The 21,527-nt window shown below is 41.2% G+C and overlaps 1 protein-coding gene across 1 annotated transcript in view; it reads left to right on the top strand.

Moving 5' to 3' along the window:
* The window catches only part of USP9X (ubiquitin specific peptidase 9 X-linked), a gene marked incomplete in the record, with an annotated part of 1,177,890 nt that overhangs the window by 690,623 nt on the left and 465,740 nt on the right, over nucleotides 1–21,527 (top strand). The window contains 1 exon segment of the mRNA XM_053706481.1: nucleotides 8,142–8,484. Within this exon segment, the coding sequence (XP_053562456.1) occupies nucleotides 8,142–8,484 (343 nt within the window).

Raw genomic sequence — 21,527 nt, forward strand, 5'->3', positions numbered from 1 at the left:
CTTGTGGGATATTATCCTCCTGCTAACAGGAAGTGGCAAAGAGCACCACAGCAGAGCTGTCTATATAGCTCCTCCCTTAGCTCCACCCCCAGTCATTCTTTTTGCCTACTCTAAGTACTAGGAAGGGTAAAGTGAAAGAGGTGATAAAATGTTAGTTTTTATTTTCTTCAAACAAGAGTTTTTTATTTTAAATGGTACCGGTGTGTACTATTTACTCTCAGAGAGCAGATGGATGAAGACTTCTGCCTGGAGTCTGATGATCTTCGCATTTGTCACTAAGATCCAGAGCAGTTCCCACAGAATGGCTGAGGGGTACAAGAAACATCAGTGTGAGGAACGTTTTCATGCTATATAGCAGTGAGGTATGTTCAGTCATTTTTTCTGGAGAGACTGTGGTATTTCAGAAAGGCTGACAGTATCCCCATGAGGGTAAGGGTAAGCAGTAATCCTAAGAGAGATAGAAGGGTATTACTATGCTTGCATAAGGGGCTAATGAAAAAATGGTTGACACTGAGTTTTAAATGTTTGTGGGCAAACGTTTTGTGAACTGGGAGTAAAGTTAAAAAAAAAAAGTTAACGTTTTCTTTGGGTAACGTTTTTTTGGAAGACTTTGAGGGTACATTTGGCTTCTTGTTTGGGTCTCAGAACCCACATGGCTAGTTTGGAACCGCTCTGGTGCGGTTCATTGAGGCTGACAAAACATCGAGTGAGATGGGCGGGGCCTATTTTCGCGCCTCAGATGAGCAGTTGTTTTTACAAAGAAAGCAGCAAGCTCCAACTCCGGAGGGCTCTTGTGGAAGTGTTGGGCCAAATTGAAGCTTTAACCCCATTTTTCCAATCCCTGAGGGCAGGTAGGCGCCACAGCAGGGCTGTGGCGAGGTGCAGGGGGTGTTTTTTCCGGATTTAGGCCTATTATCTATCTGGTTTGCACAATAAAGGGTTAAGTGTTTCTTTTTCTTGTGGGGCAAACTTAACTGCATAAATTGAATCTTATATCAAAAAATTGAAACGATTGGTGTATTTTAAAGCAGTTTTGCAGAACGTGTATGCTTTTAAAGGCGCAGTACCGTTTTTTAAGATTGTTATTTTTTCACTAAATAAAGTGTTTTCAAGCTTGTTTGTGGTCATTACTAGCCTGTACAACGTGTCTGCCATTGAGGAAAGCCAATGTTTAATGTGTTTAGAAGCCATTGTGGAACCCCCACTTAAAATGTGTCCCTCATGCACTGAAAGTGCAATAAATTGCAAAGAACATATTTTAGCTAATAAAAGTGTCTCAGGATGATTCTCAGTCAGAAGGGAATCATGTTATGCCATCTAATTCTCCCCAAATGTCACAACCATTAACGCCCGCACAAGCGACGCCAAGTATGGCCGCAGTTATGAATACTACCCTCACAGAGGTTTTATCTAAGCTGCCTGGGTTGCAGGGGAAGCGCAGTAGGTCTGGTGTGAGAGTAAATGCTGAGCCCTCTGACGCTTTATTAGCCATATCCGATGTACCCTCACAATGTTCTGAGTTTGGGGTGAGGGATTTGCTGTCTGAGGGAGAGATTTCTGATTCAGGAAAGATGTTCCCTCAGACAGACTCAGATATGACGGCTTTTAAATTTAAACTAGAACACCTCCGCTTATTGCTCAGGGAGGTTTTAGCGACTCTGGATGATTGTGACCCTATTGTAGTTCCAGAGAAATTGTGTAAAATGGATAGATATCTAGAGGTTCCTGCCTACACTGATGTTTTTCCGGTCCCTAAGAGGATTTTGGACATTGTTACGAAGGAGTGGGATAGACCAGGTATTCCGTTCGCTCCCCCTCCTACTTTTAAGAAAATGTTTCCCATATCAGACACCATGCTCGATTCGTGGCAGACGGTCCTTAAGGTGGAAGGAGCTATTTCTACCCTGGATACGCGTACAACTATACCTATTGAGGACAGTTGTGCTTTCAAAGATCCTATGGATAAAAAATTAGAGGGTCTCCTAAAGAAAATATTTATTCATCAGGGTTTTCTTCTGCAACCTATAGCGTGCATTGTTCCTGTAACTACTGCAGCTGCTTTTCGGTTCAAGGCTCTGGAGGAGGCTCTTCAGATTGAGACCCCATTAGATGATATTCTGGATAGAATTAGGGCTCTCAAGCTAGCTAATTCTTTCATTACAGATGCCGCTTTTAAACTGGGTGAATTAGCGGAAAATAATTCAGGTTTTGCCATTTTAGCGCGTAAAGCGTTATGGCTTAAGTCCTGGTATGCGGATGTGTCATCAAAATCTAAGCTTTTAGCCATCCCTTTCAAAGGTAAGTCCCTATTCGGGCCTGAACTGAAAGAGATCATTTCAGACATCACTGGAGGAAAAGGCCATGCCCTTCCTCAGGATAAGACAAATAAGATGAGGACCAAACAAAATAATTTTCGTTCCTTTCAAAACTTCAAAGGTGGTCCCTCTACCTCTTCCCCTGCTGCAAAACAAGAGGGGAATTTTGCTCAATCCAAGTCAGTCTGGAGACCTAACCAGACTTGGAACAAAGGTAAACAGGCCAAGAAGCCCGCTGCTGCCACCAAGACAGCATGAAGGGGTAGCCCCCGATCCGGGACCGGATCTAGTAGGGGGCAGACTTTCTCTCTTTGCTCAGGTTTGGGCAAGAGACGTTCAGGACTCCTGGGCTTTAGAAATCGTAACCCAGGGGTATCTTCTAGATTTCAAAAATTCTCCAAGGGGGAGATTCCATCTTTCTCAATTGTCTGTAAACCAGACAAAAAGAGAGGCGTTCTTACGCTGTGTAGAAGACCTATATACCATGGGAGGGGAGTGATCGGGCCAGTTCCGAAAACAGAACAGGGGCAGGGGTTTTACTCCAATCTGTTTGTGGTTCCCAAAAAAGAGGGAACCTTCAGACCAATTTTAGATCTCAAGATCCTAAATAAATTCCCATCCTTCAAGATGGAGACCATTCATACTATTTTACCAATGATCCAGGAGGGTCAATATATGATCACCGTGGACTTAAAGCATGCATATCTACACATCCCTATCCACAAATATCATCACCAGTTCCTCAGGTTCGCCTTTCTGGACAAGCATTACCAGTTTGTGGCTCTTCCCTTTGGGTTGGCCACAGCTCCCAAAATTTTCACAAAGGTGCTAGGGTCCCTTCTGGCGGTTCTAAGGCCGCGGGGCATAGCAGTGGCGCCTTATCTGGACGATATCTTAATTCAGGCGTCAACTTTCCAACTCGCCAAATCTCACGGATATCGTGTTGGCTTTTCTAAGATCTCACGGGTGGAAGGTGAACGTAAAAAAGTTCACTTATTCCTCTCACAAGAGTTCCATTCCTGGGAACTCTGATAGATTCGATGGACATGAAAATTTTTCTGACGGAGGTCAGGAAATCAAAGATTTTAACTACCTGCCGAGCTCTTCATTCCATTCCTCGGCCGTCAGTGGCTCAGTGTATGGAGGTAATCGGACTAATGGTAGCGGCAATGGACATAGTTCCGTTTGCTCGCTTGCATCTCAGACCACTGCAACTATGCATGCTCAAACAGTGGAATGGGGATTATGCAGATTTATCTCCTCAGATAAATCGGATCAAGAGACCAGAGACTCTCTTCTTTGGTGGTTGTCACAGGATCATCTGTCCCAGGGAATGTGTTTCCGCTGCCAGCATGGGTCATAGTGACGACGGACGCCAGCCTATTGGGCTGGGGTGCAGTCTGGAATTCCCTGAAAGCATAGGGTGTGTGGACTCAGGAGGAGGCTCTCCTCCCGATAAATATTCTAGAACTGAGAGCGATATTCAACGCCCTTCAGGCGTGGCCTCAGCTGGCTTCGGACAGATTCATAAGATTCCAGTCGGACAATATCACGACTGTAGCATATATCAATCATCAGGGGGGAACAAAGAGTTCTCTAGCGATGATAGAGGTTACCAAAATAATTTGATGGGCAGAGACTCACTCTTGCCATCTTTCAGCCATCTGTATCTCAGGAGTGGAGAACTGGGAAGCGGATTTTCTAAGTCGTCAGACTTTTCATCCATGGGAGTGGGAACTCCATCCGGAGGTGTTTGCACAATTGATTCATCAATGGGGCACACCAGAATTGGATCTGATGGCGTCTCGTCAGAACGCCAAACTTCCTTGCTACGGGGCCAGATCAAGGGATCCTCAAGCAGTTCTGATAGATGATCTAGCAGTACCCTGGTCGTTCAACCTGGCTTATGTGTTTCCACCATTTCCTCTCCTTCCTCGTTTGCCAGAATCAAGCAGGAGAGAGCTTTGGTGATTTTGATAGCACCTGCGTGGCCATGCAGGACTTGGTATGCAGACCTGGTGGACATGTGATCTCTTCCACCATGGACTCTGCCACTGAGACAGGACCATCTGATTCAAGGTCCGTTCCAGCATCCAAATCTAGTTTCTCTGCGGCTGACTGCCTGGAGATTGAACGCTTGATTTTATCCAAGTGGGGATTCTCTGAGTCGGTCATAGATACCTTGGTTCAGGCTCGGAAGCCTGTCACTAGGAAAATTTATCATAAGATATGGCGTAAATATCTTTATTGGTGCGAATCCAAAGGCTACTCATGGAGTAAGATCAGGATTCCTAGGATTTTTGATTGGAGAAGGGGCTATCAGCTAGTTCCCTAAACGGACAGATATCTGCTTTTATCAATTTCACTGCACAAGCGTCTGGCAGATGTTCCAGACGTTCAGTCGCTCTGTCAGGCTTTAGTTAGAATCAAGCCTCTGTTTAAACCTGTTGCTCCGCCATGGAGTTTGAATTTAGTTCTTAAAGTTCTTCAAGGCGTTCCGTTTGAAGCTATGCATTCCATAGATATTAAGCTTCTATCTTGGAAAGTTCTGTTTTTAGTTGCTATCTCTTCGGCTCAAAGAGTTTCTGAACTATCTGCATTGCAATGTGGCTCGCCTTATCTTGTTTTCCATGCTGATAAGGTGGTTTTGCGTACCAAACCTGGATTCCTTCCTAAGGTTGTTACCAATAAGAATATTAATCAGGAAATTTTGGTTCCTTCTCTGTGTCCTAATCCTTCCTCTAAGAAGGAGCGTCTGTTGCACAACCTGGACGTGGTTTGTGCTTTAAAATTTTACTTGCAAGCGACCAAAGATTTCCGTCAAACATCTTCATTGTTTGTTGTCTATTCTGGAAAACGTAGAGGTCAAAAAGCTACGGCTACCTCTTTCTTTTTGGCTGAAAAGCATCATCCGTTTGGCATACGAGTCTGCTGGACAGCAGCCTCCTGAAAGAATTACAGCTCACTCTACTAGAGCGATGGCTTCCACATGGGCTTTTTAGAATGATGCTTCTTTTGAACAGATTTGTAAGGCTGCGACTTGGTCTTCGCTTCATACCTTTTTCTAAATTTTACCAATTTGATACTTTTGCTTCTTCGGAGGCTATTTTTGGGAGAAAAGTTCTTCAAGCAGTGGTGCCTTCTGTTTAGCCATCTGTCTTGTCCCTCCCGTTCATCCGTAGCTTTGGTATTGTATCCCACAAGTAAAGGAAGAATCCGTGGACTCGTTGTACCTTATAGAAGAAAAGTAAATTTATGCTTACCTGATAAATTAATTTCTTCTATGGTACGACGATTCCACGGCCCGCCCTGTCATTTTAAGACAGATTATATTTTTTTATTTTAAACTTGTCACCTCTACACCTTTTAGTTTCTCCTTTTTCTTCCTGTACCTGCAGTCGAATGACTTGGGGATGGAGCTAAGGGAGGAGCTATATAGACAGCTCTGCTGTGGTGCTCTTTGCCACTTTCTGTTAACAGGAGGATAATATCCCACAAGTAAAGGATGAATTCGTTGACTCGTCGTACCATAGAAGAAATTAATTTATCAGGTAAGCATAAATTTACTTTTTAAAATGAATATTGTTTCTTTCCACTTTTAAATGGCTGCCCGACTCCGCTCACAAATGACATCACAATCTGGGCTGCAAATGGTGTCCAATCACAAAAGGCTTGGATTCAACAGACTGTCAATGCTATTCAGTAAAGTCCCTAGATGTAGCCCAGATTGTGATGTCATTAGTGGACAGTGCTTGCTAGGGATTTCAAAGGGGGCAAAAACAATATTAATCGTAAAATAACTTTTTACAGTTCCTGCTGCATGATATAGAAAGGGGTGCAGGAGGCTATCTGGAGCAAAATCTATAGTAAAACTTTAACCCTTTGAGTGCTAAGCACTTTCCCACCTGGGTGCTAAGAGGATTTAAGTTTTTGGGTTTTTTTCCCTTTTTTTTTTGTGAAAATTTTTATTTTTAACTTTTGTATTTTTTTTTTCCATGTCCCCAAGACTTGCACCATTGGAAAGGTTAGGCGATTACCTTTCTAACGGTGGGTCTTGGGGGGTCTGTAGCTGCTTAGATGCCTGAGATACAGGTGTCTAAGCAGCATGCCCCCTTTCGCTATACTTTGTATTGTACATTTTTAATAAAGTTGTGCGGCGACGTCACCGTGCAAAATGTGAAGTTCCGGCGATGCCTGTCACTATGCAGGCCCGATCGCTGGGGTAGGAGCGGGTGGCAGCCCAGATCTCCCTCAAGGTAGTAGAGTGTTTGCGACGGCTCTGAGCCGTCGTTAGCACCAGAATGGGAAACTCTGCGACGGCTCAGAGCCATCGTTATCACTTAAGGGGTTAAAGGGACATTAAACCCAATTGTTTTCTTTCATGATTCAGATAGATCATGCAATTTTAAGGACCTTTCTAATTTGCTCCTATTATCAATTTTTCTTTGTTCTCTTGCTATCTTTATTTAAAAGCAGGAATGTAAGCTTAGGACCCGGCCCATTTTAGGTTCAGCATCCTGAATAGCATTTAGCCACCAATAAGCAAGCATAAATGGGCCGCCTCCTAAGCTTTACATTCCTGCTTTTTAAAATAAACATAGCAAGAGAACAAATAAAAAAATTGATAATAGGATTAAGCTACAAAGTTGCTTAAATTTGCATGCTTTATCTGAATCATTAAAGAGAAAATTTTGGTTTAGTATCCCTTTAATATGACTAAGATGTAGACTGTCCCTTTAACTCTTTGTCCCGTCCCGTCAAACATTGTGGTCTCGTTGACTTCACTGCTTGGATATATTATCACAAATGTGGTGGTCTTGTAGACTATCACCATATTATGAAAGAAAACAAAATGTATACTTACATGATAAATTTAATTTATTTTTATGATGGTGAGAGTCCACAAGATCTGGCCTTCTTTTCTGTACAGTTGGCACCAGAACTTGTTTTGTACTTCATTTGCACTGATTTTTCTTTCCTGCTTTTTTTTTTTCTTCCATCTCTTTGGCCATCATTTTTACTGAGGGATTCTGGGACAGTGTACAGGCTTAAAGCGCTGTTGAGTAGGGGTGTTTTTGCCTCCTCCTAGTGGACTTGAGGGAAATTACCACATATCCCTAAAGGGACACGAAACCCAATTTTCTTTAGTTTCAGGATTCAGATGGAGTAAACAATTTTAAACTTTTAAAGTTATTTCATTTATCATTCATTTATTCCCTTGATATTCTTTGCTGAAGGAGCAACAATGCACTACTAAGAACTAACTGAGCACATTTATTCAGCCAATCACAAGAGACAAATGTGTGCTCTCTAGCTATATGTACGAAATGTACATATTATTTTTAACAATGACTACCAAGAGCACAAAGTACATTTGAAAATAGAAGTGAATTTAAAAGCATCTTAAAATGACATGCTCTATCTGAATTATGCAAGTTTAATTTTGGCTTTGCTATCACTTTAAAAGGACATAAAACGCATCTTTTTTATAATATTGCACTCATCCCGTCATAAAATACATTTAATTTATCAGATAAGCATAAAGTTTGTTTTTACTTTCTCAAATAGCCATAATTGTATGTGAGTGATTTCCTAGGGTAAATACTTTCATGATGATTTGTCTGAAATTTCCTTGCTTTACAGACCGAAGCAACAACTGCTGCAAGTAAATGTGCAGATAAGTTGTAATATCTTGTATGGTATGTTATAATGGTATGAAAGTAAGCAGGCTGACATATTTTAAAAGAAAAAAAAATCATAAAACCTTTTTCTGGATTAACATTGTTCTTTAGTGTTAATTTGTATCATGATTCTTTTTATTTACAGGTTTTTATTGAAGGATGGTCAACTTTGGCTTTGTGCCCCTCAGGCAAAGCAAATTTGGAAGTGCTTAGCTGAAAACGCTGTCTACCTTTGTGACCGGGAAGCCTGTTTTAAGTGGTACTCCAAGCTTATGGGGGATGAGCCAGATTTGGACCCAGACATTAATAAAGACTTCTTTGAAAACAATGTATTGCAGCTTGATCCATCTCTTTTAACAGAAAATGGAATGAAATGCTTTGAGCGTTTCTTCAAAGCTGTGAACTGTCGGGAAGGAAAGCTTGTAGCAAAACGACGGGCTTACATGATGGATGACTTGGAGCTTATAGGACTTGATTACCTCTGGAGGGTGAGCAGATTTCCACCCTCTCATAACATGTTTTCAGTTGCAGTATTTTGATCTGAAATGTTATTTATTAGCACAACTCTTTTTTTTTTTTTCAAGTTAGATAAACCTGTGAAAGGTGATATGCATGTGACCTGTGTAATTGTAGTATTTTGAAGAAATATATTTTATAAAATAGATAATTAAATGTATATATGAGAAATACATTTAGAAGTTTTTCTTGACAACCTTAATTTATTTCCAATGGCAGGGAGAGTCCACAAATTCATTCGTTACTGTTGGGAATACAACACCTGGCCACCAGGAGGAGGCAAAGACACCCCAGCTAAAGCTATAAGTATCCCTCCCACTTCCCCATCTCCCCCAGTCATTCTTTGCCTAGTAAACTCTGAGGTTGGCGAAGAGAGTGCTCTAAAGATTTCTGGAAGTCCTTTAATGGGTAGTTTCCCTGCAAAATAGGACTGGGGTTCACAGAGTAGCCATGTAAATCTTTTATTCAGAGTATTGGTGAAAGTTAGCTGCTGGATGTCGCAGGCAAGCTTCTCTATCCTCCTTCCACCAATTTGTGCTAACACCACCTTTGGCAACCAGTGTAAACTTACACTGCTTTCCTTTTTCTCAGGTCCCTGTCAGATGTGGATATGAAGCTGTCAGACTTGGAGGTGCTGTCTGCTCTACAGCAAGATCCTGAAGGGTAAGTCCTTTATTTTCTCCTTTAGGGGATTTATGTCAGGACTCTTAGACTCATGGGTGACCGGTATGGCACCTAATTCTCCCTAATTGCGGTTCTGGGGAGTGTATATATCTATCTATATATATATATATATATATATATATATATATATATCCCTTTCAAGGATATTTTTAGGCATTGAGCAGTGAGAAGGCAGGGTTTAGCCCTTTATGTGTAGGCCCTGTGTGCGTTTCGGGACATTGGTGGCATGTGGAAGTCTCATGTTTTATTCACAATAAGCATATTCTTACAATTATGTTTGTGTGGGGAATTTTTGTGCGTTGTTATAATATTGCGGCGAGCGCTGGGGGCGGAGCTTTATCGCACGCTTTTACAGGTGGTCTGGCTCTTCCTCCTCCTTGTTCCGATTACGATCGGATGCGGCTGACTGTTAAGAGTTCACTCATCTCTGACCTAGCAATCTGCGAGGTGGTAAGTCCCGCTGCCAGGACAAGGGGTTGTTAGAAGTGCCATTGAAGTTCCGGTTCGGTTCTTTAAGGCTCAGGGAACATAGAGTGAGATGGGCGGGGCCTATTTTCGCGCCTCAGATGCGCAGTTAGTTTGTCAGCAAGCTCTAACTCCTGAGGGCCCTGGTGTGTGTTTTGAGCCAAATCGAAGCTTTTACCCCACACTTTCGATCCCTGAGGGCAGGTAGGGCCACAGCAGGGCTGTGGCAAGCTGCTGAGGGATTTTTTTTCCGGATCTGGGCCTATTTTCGATCTGGTTTAGACAGTAAGGGGTTAATTGTTAAAAAAAAAAATTGTGGTGCAATCTTAACTACCTATAGTGGGTCTACATACAACATTTTGAAAAAATTGGTGCATGTTTAGGCTGTTTTGCAGAACGTGTGTACTTTTTTTTCTTAAAGGCACAGTACCGTTTTTTAAGATAGTTATTTTTTTCACTAAATAAAGTGTTTTCATGCTTGTTTGTAGTCATTACTAGCCTGTTCAACAGTGTAGAACCTCCACTTAGAATGTGTCCCTCATGCATCAATAAATTGTAGAACATATTTTAGCTAATAAAAGTATGTCGCAGGATGATTCTCAGTCAGAAGGGAATCAGGTTATGCCATCTAATTCTCCCCAAGTGTCACAACCGTTAACGCCCGCACAAGCGACGCCAAGTACTTCTAGTGCGTCTAATTCTTTCACCCTGCAAGATATGGCCGCAGTTATGAATACTACCCTCACAGAGGTTTTATCTAAGCTGCCTGGGTTGCAGGGGAAGCGCAGTAGGTCTGGTGTGAGAGTAAATGCTGAGCCCTCTGACGCTTTATTAGCCATATCCGATGTACCCTCGCAATGTTCTGAGTTGGGGGTGAGGGATTTGCTGTCTGAGGGAGAGATTTCTGATTCAGGAAAGATGTTCCCTCAGACAGACTCAGATATGATGGCTAATAAATTTAAACTAGAACACCTCCGCTTATTGCTCAGGGAGGTTTTAGCGACTCTGGATGATTGTGACCCTATTGTAGTTCCAGAGAAATTGTGTAAAATGGACAGATTTCTAGAGGTTCCTACCTACACTGATGTTTTTCCGGTCCCTAAGAGGATTTCGGACATTGTTACTAAGGAGTGGGATAGACCAGGTATTCTGTTCGCTCCGCCTCCTACTTTTAAGAAAATGTTTCCCATATCAGAAACCATGCGGGACTCGTGGCAGACGGTCCCTAAGGTGGAGGGAGATATTTCTACCCTGGCTAAGCGTACAACTATACCTATTGAGGACAGTAGTGCTTTCAAAGATCCTATGGATAAAAAATTAGAGGGTCTCCTAAAGAAAATACTTGTTCATCAGGGTTTTCTTCTCCAACCTATAGCGTGCATTGTTCCTGTAACTACTGCTGCTGCTTTTTGGTTCGAGGCTCTGGAGGAGGCTCTTCAGGTTGAGACCCCATTAGATGATATTCTGGATAGAATTAGGGCTCTCAAGCTAGCTGATTCTTTCATTACAGATGCCGCTTTTTAACTGGCTAAATTAGCGGCAAAGAATTCAGGTTTTGCCATTTTAGCGCGTAGAGCGTTATGGCTTAAGTCCTGGTCTGCTGATGTGTCATCAAAATCTAAGCTTTTAGCCATCCCTTTTAAGGGTAAGACCCTATTCGGGCCTGGACTGAAAGAGATCATTTCAGACATCACTGGAGGGAAAGGCCATGCCCTTCCTCAGGATAAGACAAATAAGATGAGGACCAAACAAAATGATTTTCGTTCCTTTCGAAACTTCAAAGGTGGTCCTTCTACCTCTTCCCCTGCTGCACAGCAAGAGGGGAATTTTGCTCAATCCAAGTCAGTCTGGAGACCTAACCAGACTTGGAACAAGGGTAAACAAGCCAAGAAGCCTGATGTTCCGATCAGCCAATAGAATGCGAGGTCAATCCGATTGGATCAAATTTTTCCTACCTTAATTCCGATTGGCTGATAGAATCCTATCAGCCAATCGGAATTCGAGGGACGCCATCTTGGATGACGTCCCTTAAAGGAACCGTCATTCGTCGTTAGTCCGTCGGTTGAAGAGGATGGCTCCGCTCCGGATGGATGAAGATAGAAGACGCCGCTTGGATGAAGACTTCTACTGGATGGAGGACCACTTCTTGCCCCGCTTGGATGAAGAATTCGGCTCGGCTGAGTGAAGACGACTCAAGGTAGGGAGATCTTCAGGGGTTTAGTGTTAGGTTTTTTTAAGGGGGGTTTGGGTGGGTTTTAGAGTAGGGGCATGTGGGTGGTGGGTTGTAATTTTGGGGGGGGTATTGTATTTTTCTTTACAGGTGAAAGAGCTGATTACTTTGGGGCAATGCCCCGCAAAAAGCCCTTTTAAGGGCTGGTAAAAGAGCTGATTACTTTGTAATTTAGGATAGGGTAGGGCATTTTATTATTTTGGGGGGCTTTTTTATTTTTTTAGGTGGCTTAGATTAGGTGTAATTAGTTTAAACTTCTTGTAATTTCTTTTTTATTTTCTGTAATTTAGTGGGGGTTTTTTTTGTAATATAGTTTAGTTTATTTAATTGTATTTTATTTTAGCTAATTGTAGGTAATTTATTTAATTAATTTATTGATAGTGTAGTGTTAGGTGTATTTGTAACTTAGGTTAGGATTTATTTTACAGGTAATTTTGTAATTATTTTAACTAGGTAGCTATTAAATAGTTATTAACTATTTAATTGCTATTGTACCTAGTTTTAAAAAATACAAAGTTGCCTGTAAAATAAATATAAACCCTAAAATAGCTACAATGTAACTATTAGTTATATTGTAGCTATATTAGGATTTATTTTATAGGTAAGTATTTAGTTTTAAATAGGATTATTTTATTTAATGATAGTAAATTTAGTTTAATTTAAATTATATTTAAGTTAGGGGGTTGTTAGGGTTAGACTTAGGTTTAGGGGTTAATAACTTTATTATAGTAGCGGCGATGTTGGGGAGGGCAGATTAGGGGTTAATAATATGTATTATAGTGTTTGCAAGGCGGGAGTGCGGCGGTTTAGGGGTTAATATCTATTATAGTGGCGGCGATGTCCGGTCGGCAGATTAGGGGTTAATAAGTGTAGGTAGGTGACGGGGGGGCGGGCAGATTAGGGGTTAATAAATATAATATAGGTGTCTGCGATGTTAGGGACAGCAGATTAGGGGTTCATAGGGATAATGTAGGTGGCGGCAGTGTCCGGAGCGGCAGATTAGGGGTTAATAATATAATGTAGGTGTCAGCGATAGCGGGGGCGGCAGATTAGGGGTTAATAAGTGTAAGGTTAGGGGTGTTTAGACTCGGGGTTCATGTTAGGGTGTTAGGTGCAGACATATTTTTTCTTTCCCCATAGGAAACAATGGGGCTGCGTTAGGAGCTGAACGCTGCTTTTTTGCAGGTGTTAGGTTTTTTTTCGGCCAGCTCAGCCCCATTGTTTCCTATGGGGATATCGTGCACAAGCACGTTTTTCCAGCTTACCGCTACCGTAGGCAACGCTGGTATTGAGGGTTGAAGTGGAGCTAAATTATGCTTAACGCTCCCTTTTCTGAGGGTAGCGCAGCCATTCAGACAACTCTAAATACCAGCCTTGGCTTAAGGGTGGGCTGGAAAAAAATGGAGCGTTAGCACCGCGGGTCTTTACCGACAAAACTCTAAATCTAGGCATAAGGTTCTTATGTCACTTTACATATTACTTGGTTAGTTACTGTTGCCTTTCTAGTCTGTTCCTATGGACAAATGTTTGCTATGTCTAGAGAACCAAATTGTGTTACCTATGTAATTTTGTACCTCATGTCTAGCTAGAACATTACAATTTAAAGATAGATTTTTGATTCCGAGACTGTCTCTCAGAATGATGCTGTTCAGGCTATGCCACAGTTCTCTCCTCAAACGTCCCAAGCCTCAATGGCATCACATACAGTGCCCTGCAGTTCCTCTCAGACTCCTGGAGGAGTTTATTTGCCTGCAGATTTTGCTGCACAGGTATCTTCTGCGGTATCTGCAGCATTATCTGCTTTTCCTACGCTGGGAAAACGCAAGAGGAAAATTAGACATTCAGATAGTAAGGTTTGCTGTTCTACCTTCTGCTACGCAGGTGGCCCTCCCTCATAAGTCTGATGAGGAGGATACGTCGGTAGCTTCTGAGGGTGAAATCTCAGATTCGGACAGTATAATTCCTTTATCTGATACTGAAGAAGTAAACTTCAGATTTAAGCTTGAACACCTTTGTGTACTGTTAAAGGAGGTATTAGCTACTTTGGACGACTCAGATACTCCTGTTGTCAACCCTAAGAAGTCTAGTAAACTTAATAAATACTATGACGTTCCTTACTCTGTGGAAGTGTTTCCTGTTCCAGACCGTGTGACGGAGATTATTTCACAGGAATGGGAGAAGCCAGGGATACCTTTCTCCCCGTCTCCCATCTTTAAAAAGATGTTCCCTGTTGCTGACTCCATTAAAGATTCATGGCGCACAGTGCCTAAAGTAAAAGGAGCTATTTCTACTCTGGCTAAAAGAACTACGATCCCTATAGATAGCTGCTCCTTTAAGGATCCCATGGACAAAAAGCTGGAGGCTTATTTGAAGAAGATGTATGTTCATCAAGATCTTCAATGGCAACCTGCAGTTTGTATTGCCAGTGCGGCATCTTATTGGTTCAACGCCCTGTCTGAATCACTTTTAGTAGAGACTCCGTTGGAGAAGATCCCAAGATAGAATTAAGGCTCTCAAGCTAACCAGTTCCTTCATTTCTGATGCTAACATGCAAATTATTGGACTGGGAGTCAAGATGTCTGGCTTCACTGTCCTAGCCCGCAGTGCTTTGTGGCTAAAATCTTGGTCAGCTGATGTTACCTCTAAATGTAAGCTTCTGGCGCTCCCTTACAAGGGTAAAACCTTGTTTGGTCCTGGTCTGGAAGAAATTATTTCTGATATTACGGGTGGAAAAGGGTCTTTTCTACCACAAGACAAGAAGAACAGACCTAAAGGACGTCAAAGTAATTTTTGTTCCTTTTGTAACTTCAAAGGTCTTCCTCTTCCAAGCAGGAGCAGTCCAAGTCTTCTTGGAAGCCCAATCAGCCTTGGAATAAGGAGAAGCAATGAAAGAAACCCTCAGCTAAGTCTAAGTCAGTATGAAGTGTCGGCCCCCCAGTCCGGGATCAAATCAATGGGGGGCAGACTTTCCCCATTTTGTCAAGCTTGGGTCCGAGATGTCCCAGATCCTTGGGCTGTGGACATAAGTATCTCGGGGTTACAAAATAGAATTCAAAACTTTCCCTCCCAGGGGCAGATTCCTGCTCTCAAGATTATCTGCAGACCAGGTAAAAAAAAGAGGAATTCTTGAACTGCGTTCAGGACCTTTTCTCTCTGGGAGTGATTGTTCCAGTTCTGGTAAGGGAACAGGATCTAGGTTTCTATTTAAATCTGTACGTAGTTCCCAAAAGAGGGAACTTTTTGAGCCATTTTAGACCTAAAGTGGCTCAACAAGTTTCTCAGGATACCGTCCTTCAAAATGGAAACCATTCCTTCCATTCTTCCTTTGGTCCAAGAGGGTCAATTCATGACGACCATAGACCTGAAGGATGCGTATCTTCATGTTCCATCCACAGGGATCATCGCAAGTTTCTGAGATTCGCCTTTCTAGACAAACACTTTCAGTTTGTGGCTCTTCATTTGGCCTTGCCACAGCTCCCAGAATTTTCTCAAAGGTTCTGGGGGCTCTCTTGACTGTGATCAGGTTTCAGGGAATTGCAGTGGTGCCCTACCTGGACGACATATTGGTTCAGGCGCCATCTTTTCAACAAGCAAACTCTCATACAGAGATCTTGCTGTCTTTTCTACTTTCCCACGGATGGAAAGTGAATCTGGAGAAGCGGTCTTGTTCCAGCTACAAGAGTGGTTTTCTTAGGGACCATAATTAGATTCCCATCTATGATAATTTTTCTGACAGAGGTAAAAAAATCCAAGATTCTTTCCTCTCTTCAGTCTACTGTTCGGCCATCAGTAGCTCAATGTATGGAGGTAATTGGTCTGATGGTCGCTTCCATGGACATCATTCCCTTTGCTTGATTCTTTTTGAGAGCTCTACAGTTATGCATGCTCAAACTATGGGATGGAGACCATTCTGTCTCAGAGGATAGATCTACATCAGTCGACAAGAGACTCTCTCCCGTGGTGGCTTTCTCAGGAGCATCTGTCTCAGAGCACATGCTTCCAGAGACCTTCCTGGGTGATCATGACCACTGACGTCAGCCTGCTAAGCTGGGGAGCAGTCTGGGACTCGTTAAAGGTGCAGAGATTATGGACTCGGGAGAAGTCTGCTCTCCCCATAAACTTTTTGGAGTTGAGAGCGATTTACAATGCTCTGATGGTTTGGCCTCAATTGTCCTTAGCTCGGTTTATTAGGTTCCAGTCAGACAACATCACCTCAGTGGCTTACGTCAATCACCAAGAAATTACTCGGAGTTCCTTAGCCATGAAGGAGGTGGCACAGATTATTCAGTGGGTGGAAGCTCACAATTGTTCTCTATCTGCCATCCACATTCCAGGAGTGGACAACTGGAAAGCGGATTTCCTGAGCAGACAGACATTTCATCCCGGGAAGTGGACTCTCCATCCGGGGGTGTTCTCCAGGTTAACCCTCAAGTGGGGGGTGACTGAGTTGGATCTGATAGCTTCTGCCTTGTTCATTTGTTTCACAGGAAAGCGTAAGGGTCTGAAGGCTACTGCTACTGCTCTTTCCCTCTGGTTGAGAAGTATAATTTGTTTTGCTTATGAGACTGCTGGTCTGCAGCCTCCTGAGTGAATTACAACTCATTCCACTAGGCCATCTCCTCTTCTTGGGCTTTCAAAATTGAAACTTCTGTGGAACATATTTGCAAGGCTGCAACTTGGTCTTCTCTGCATACTTTTTCCAAATTTGATACTTTTGCCTCGGCTGAGTCCTCTTTTGGGAGAACAGTTCTTCAAGTGGTGGTGCCTTCTGTTTAGGTCTATCTGTCTTGTTCTCCCTCCATTTTCATTCTGTGTCCTCTAGCTTTGGTATTGGTTCCCACTAGTAATTGGATTGACGTTGTGGACTCTCCATATCTTAGGAAAGAAAACAATTTATGCTTAGCTGATACATTTTTTTCTTTCCGGATATGGAGAGTCCCCGACCCCACTCTTAATTAAGACAGTTCTTTTTTTTACTAAACCTCAGGCACCTCTACACCTTGTGTTGCTTCTTTTTCTCTATTTTCCTTCGGTCGAATGACTGGGGATTGTGGGAAGGGGAATGATACTTAAAGGGAGACTGAACCCAATTTTATCTTTTGTGATTCAGATAGAGCATGCAATTTTATGCAACTTTCTAATTTACTCCTATTAGCAAATTCTCTTCATTCTCTTGGTATCTTTATTTGAAAAGCAAGAATGTAGGTTTAGATGCCGGCCCATTTTGGTGAACAACCTGGGTTGTTCTTGCTGATTGGTGGATACATTCATCCACCAATAAACAAGTGCTGTCCAAGGTTCTGGACTTTCTTTTTCAAATAAAGATAGCGAGTGAAGAAAATTTGATATTAGGAGTAAATTAGAAAGTTGCTTAAAATTGCATGCTCTATCTGAATCACGAAAGAAAAAAATTGGGCTCAGTGTCCCTTTAACAGCTTTGCTGTGGTGCTCTTTGCTGCCTCCTGCTGGCCAGGAGTGATATTCCCACTAAGCATAAATTTTGTGTTTGTTTTTTTGTCAATATTAAAACATTCCAGCATCAAGTTATTGTCAAAGAATAAAGGGCAAAGGCTGTTGCTGTATAGGTCATTTAAATGTAGCTTAAAAAGTAGTTACATCTGGTGTTTTTGTATAGCAGGAAAATATTTTGTTTGCAGATTCAGTGATAAGCAATGTAAATTAACATGTTTTGTTTCATTAAAAATTTTTATTAGACTATCTGACAGATGGAATTAACCAAGCATAAACCTCACAGTGGCAATACTAAACTAAAATACGCTTTCATATTATGCTCAACAGTTTAGAGTTATGCTTATATTAAAGGGATATGAAACCCAAAAATTTTCTTTCATTATTCAGATAAAGAAAACGGTTTTAAATAACTTTCCAATTGACTTCTATTATCTAATTTCCTTTTATTAGTTTGGTATCCTTTGTTCAAGAAATAGCAATGCACATGTGCGAGCCAATAACATGAGGCATGTTTGTGCAACCAGCAATCAGCGGCTACCTACTTAGGTTTGATTTTCAACATAGGATACTAAAGGAACAAAATAAATTAGTTAATAGAAGTAAACTGGAAAGTTGTTGGTTTCATGCCCCTTTAATTTATACACCTATTTCTTTTTGGTTATATTATTTTTCATTTTTTAAATTGCGCTCTTATTAATTTGATTTATATGTTATGTCAGACTACCTGCCACTTATATTCTGTTTCTAAATAATTAACTCTGGGATTAAAAATTGGATGCTTATAGTGCAAATTGAAGAAAAAAAAAAAAAAAGCAAATTAACAGTTAACAGTCTGAAGACATGATTTATTTTATGAAGATCTCTCAGGCATTTCAGCATGTTTATTTTTTCAATTTCCAGTAGTATCATTTCATTAAATAATCCGTACAGGTAGCAGTAATTCAAGATTTCTCTGCAGAATTTTAGGATTACCTTAGAGAAGCACAATATTATGCTTTTGCAATACTTCAGAAATCATGAAAGTTTGACCTGTTAATATACTACATTATTGTATGGACTTTAAAATAACTGATTATTTAATCATCAGAAAGGTACAGGGGTAGACATTGTGGTAAAATATCTCAAATAACAAATGTAAGTGAATTCTTTAGCGCAAATATCTCTATGTACTAGCAGCTTTTCACGGATACTTCCTGATTAGTTTAGAAGCATTTAATTTTTTTAAAGGGACAGTATTCTCCAGAATTGTTGTAAAAAGCTAGATAATCCCTTTGTAGCCCAATCCCCTGATTTGCATAACCAACACGGTTATATTAATATACTTTCTTTCCTAAGATATGGTGAGTCCACGGAATCATCAATTACTAGTGGGAATATCATTCCTGGCCAGCAGGAGGAGGCAAAGAGCACCACAACAAAGCTGCTATATATGTCACTTCCCTTACCCATAACCCCCAGTCATTCTCTTTGCCTCTTGTGCATGGAGGAGGTGAAGTAATTAGGTGTCCTGATTAAGATTCTTCTATCAAGATTTTTTTATTTTGAAGTCTGGGCAAGATTGCTCTCGCCTTCCATCACTACTTGGGTCTAGCTGTACTCCGCGTTAGTCTCTTTAGCAGGGTTGTGGTGACTTTAAAGCAGTTAGCAACTTGTAAAGTGTGCTTTGCTGCGTTTTTCTAACATGTTGCTGCCCTGATATAGAAAGCCTGAGTAAACTTACTCTGTCTTTCTTTTTGCACAGGTCTGTGAGGAGCAGCATCCTCTCAAACTTTGTGAGTCGTCTGACTGCTGGACGGCTAGATTGCAGGTAAGTGCCTTTGTTCTTCTGGGGCTAGAAGGCTGGCACTGAAGGGGTTAAGGACCCTCTTCTTTTAGTTGGACAAATTTTTATGGATGCTTAGAGCAGTTTGCAGGCATATTAGACATGAGATGTGGAGACTTGGAGGTTAATCCCCTTCATAGCTGAGGAAGGGGTTATCCTAATTGGGGCTCTGATTTATATGTAATGTCTTTTTTGTTAGTCAGCCTCCCTTTATAATGCCCGATTGGTAGATTAAAAGGACTAGGTCAAAGGAGTAACCAGTACTGCGCCATTTCTTTGGGGTTGCAGGAACCGTGCACTCATTATGTTTTTCTTTTCTCGTTGAGGATACGAGAGGCGCAACTTTCTCTGAGTTTTTGGGGCCTTATTAGAACGGAAAGGACATATTTCTGTTTGTCAATTTAAGTCTGTAGTCAGTGTTTAAGATGTTGCTGCAGGATGAAGCGCGATGTTTGCGCGCTTCATCTCCATGCCATTTTCTGTCCCTGCCTTCTTTTTAGAGTATGGAGAAGCGCCATCTTGGATTGTAAATGCTTTTGCGCGAGACAGAGCGGTGTTACTATCCTGTACGGCTCTGAGGACTTAGGATAGTGCTGTGATGAGTCTAGCAAATATCGTAGTTCCCTTAATTAGTCTCTACCTCTGTAATTTTACAATCAGCAAGGATTGTATAGAGTGTTGTATAGAGGTTTTTTATACAACACTCTACGGGGCTGGTTAAACTTATGCGGGGCTGGTTAAACTTATGTTTACAGAGTTTTGCTAGTATTTTATTAGAGCTTGGGGAATATTCATGCTTTTATTCCTATCCGTGTACCCCAGGGCAGAACATAGAGTGATCTGAGATGTCATCGCAGAAAATGCAGCATGTCTGCAGAAAGATCAGGAACTATTAGCACTTTAATTTTTTAGTGCTGCTCCACATTAGGCTGTTCTTTTTAAACAGAGCTGTTCTCTGGCTGCATTGTATGAGTTTTCCTTAACAGTGCATCCAGAGCAAAGTGCTGTTTGAAGACAACAATCAAATATGCAGTAGTCCTGCATTTCAGCAGTGTTGTCTGACTCTGAGATTTTTGCAAGCTCGTTCCCAAGCTTTTCACAGTCTGCAAAGCTGTTTTTCTCTGAATGTAAGATGTCCATATGAGCAATGCACCTTTTTATTACTATATTTCTATGTTAGACTAAGAGAAAAGGAAACAAATTAATTCAAGAGACATTTTACAATTACTTTTTTTGTCTGCAGCTAATTTGCAATGCAATTTTCAACTACTGCACTAGATTATACAACTTTAAATATTGCTTTATTCTCCAGTTAACCAACACATTGCAATTGATCTGGTGCTTTAGTGTAACTGACAAATTTACAATTTTATTTTATTTAAAAATGACCTGCAGAAAATGTTTCACTAAAAAAATCTCATCGTAGAAAGTGAAAAAAAGTTCTGTCTCTGGGTCCGTGTAATAAACATTTCAATGCTGCAATACTTATACCTGCGGTGGGATTAGGCAGGATTTTTGATTGTTTCATAAGTTACACATTAAAATTCCCTGGTTTAGGTTAGATTTCCTTCACTAAAAGAAATATTTCCATACGTCCAATATTTAATTTTCCTTTTGTTAAGGAATGGATCAGAGATCTGTTCCTAAATGTATACATCTCTAGCTTATATAATACTCTTAAAGTGACGGTGTCTTTTCTTTCATGTAATTAGCAAGAGTCCATGAGCTAGTGACGTATGGGATATACATTCCTACCAGGAGGGGCAAAGTTTCCCAAACCTTAAAATGCCTATAAATACACCCCTCACCACACCCACAATTCAGTTTTACAAACTTTGCCTCCGATGGAGGTGGTGAAGTAAGTTTGTGCTAGATTCTACGTTGATATGCGCTCCGCAGCAAGTTGGAGCCCGGTTTTCCTCTCAGCGTGCAGTGAATGTCAGAGGGATGTGAGGAGAGTATTGCCTATTTGAATGCAGTGATCTCCTTCTACGGGGTCTATTTCATAGGTTCTCTGTTATCGGTCGTAGAGATTCATCTCTTACCTCCCTTTTCAGATCGACGATATACTCTTATATATACCATTACCTCTGCTGATTCTCGTTTCAGTACTGGTTTGGCTTTCTACAAACATGTAGATGAGTGTCCTGGGGTAAGTAAATCTTATTTTCTGTGACACTCTAAGCTATGGTTGGGCACTTTGTTTTTAAAGTTCTAAATATATGTATTCAAACATTTATTTGCCTTGACTCAGAATGTTCAACTTTCCTTATTTTTCAGACAGTCAGTTTCATATTTGGGATAATGCATTTGAATTAATAATTTTTTCTTACCTTCAATTT

Source organism: Bombina bombina, chromosome 3, assembly GCF_027579735.1.
Source record: "Bombina bombina isolate aBomBom1 chromosome 3, aBomBom1.pri, whole genome shotgun sequence".
NCBI lineage: Eukaryota > Metazoa > Chordata > Amphibia > Anura > Bombinatoridae > Bombina > Bombina bombina.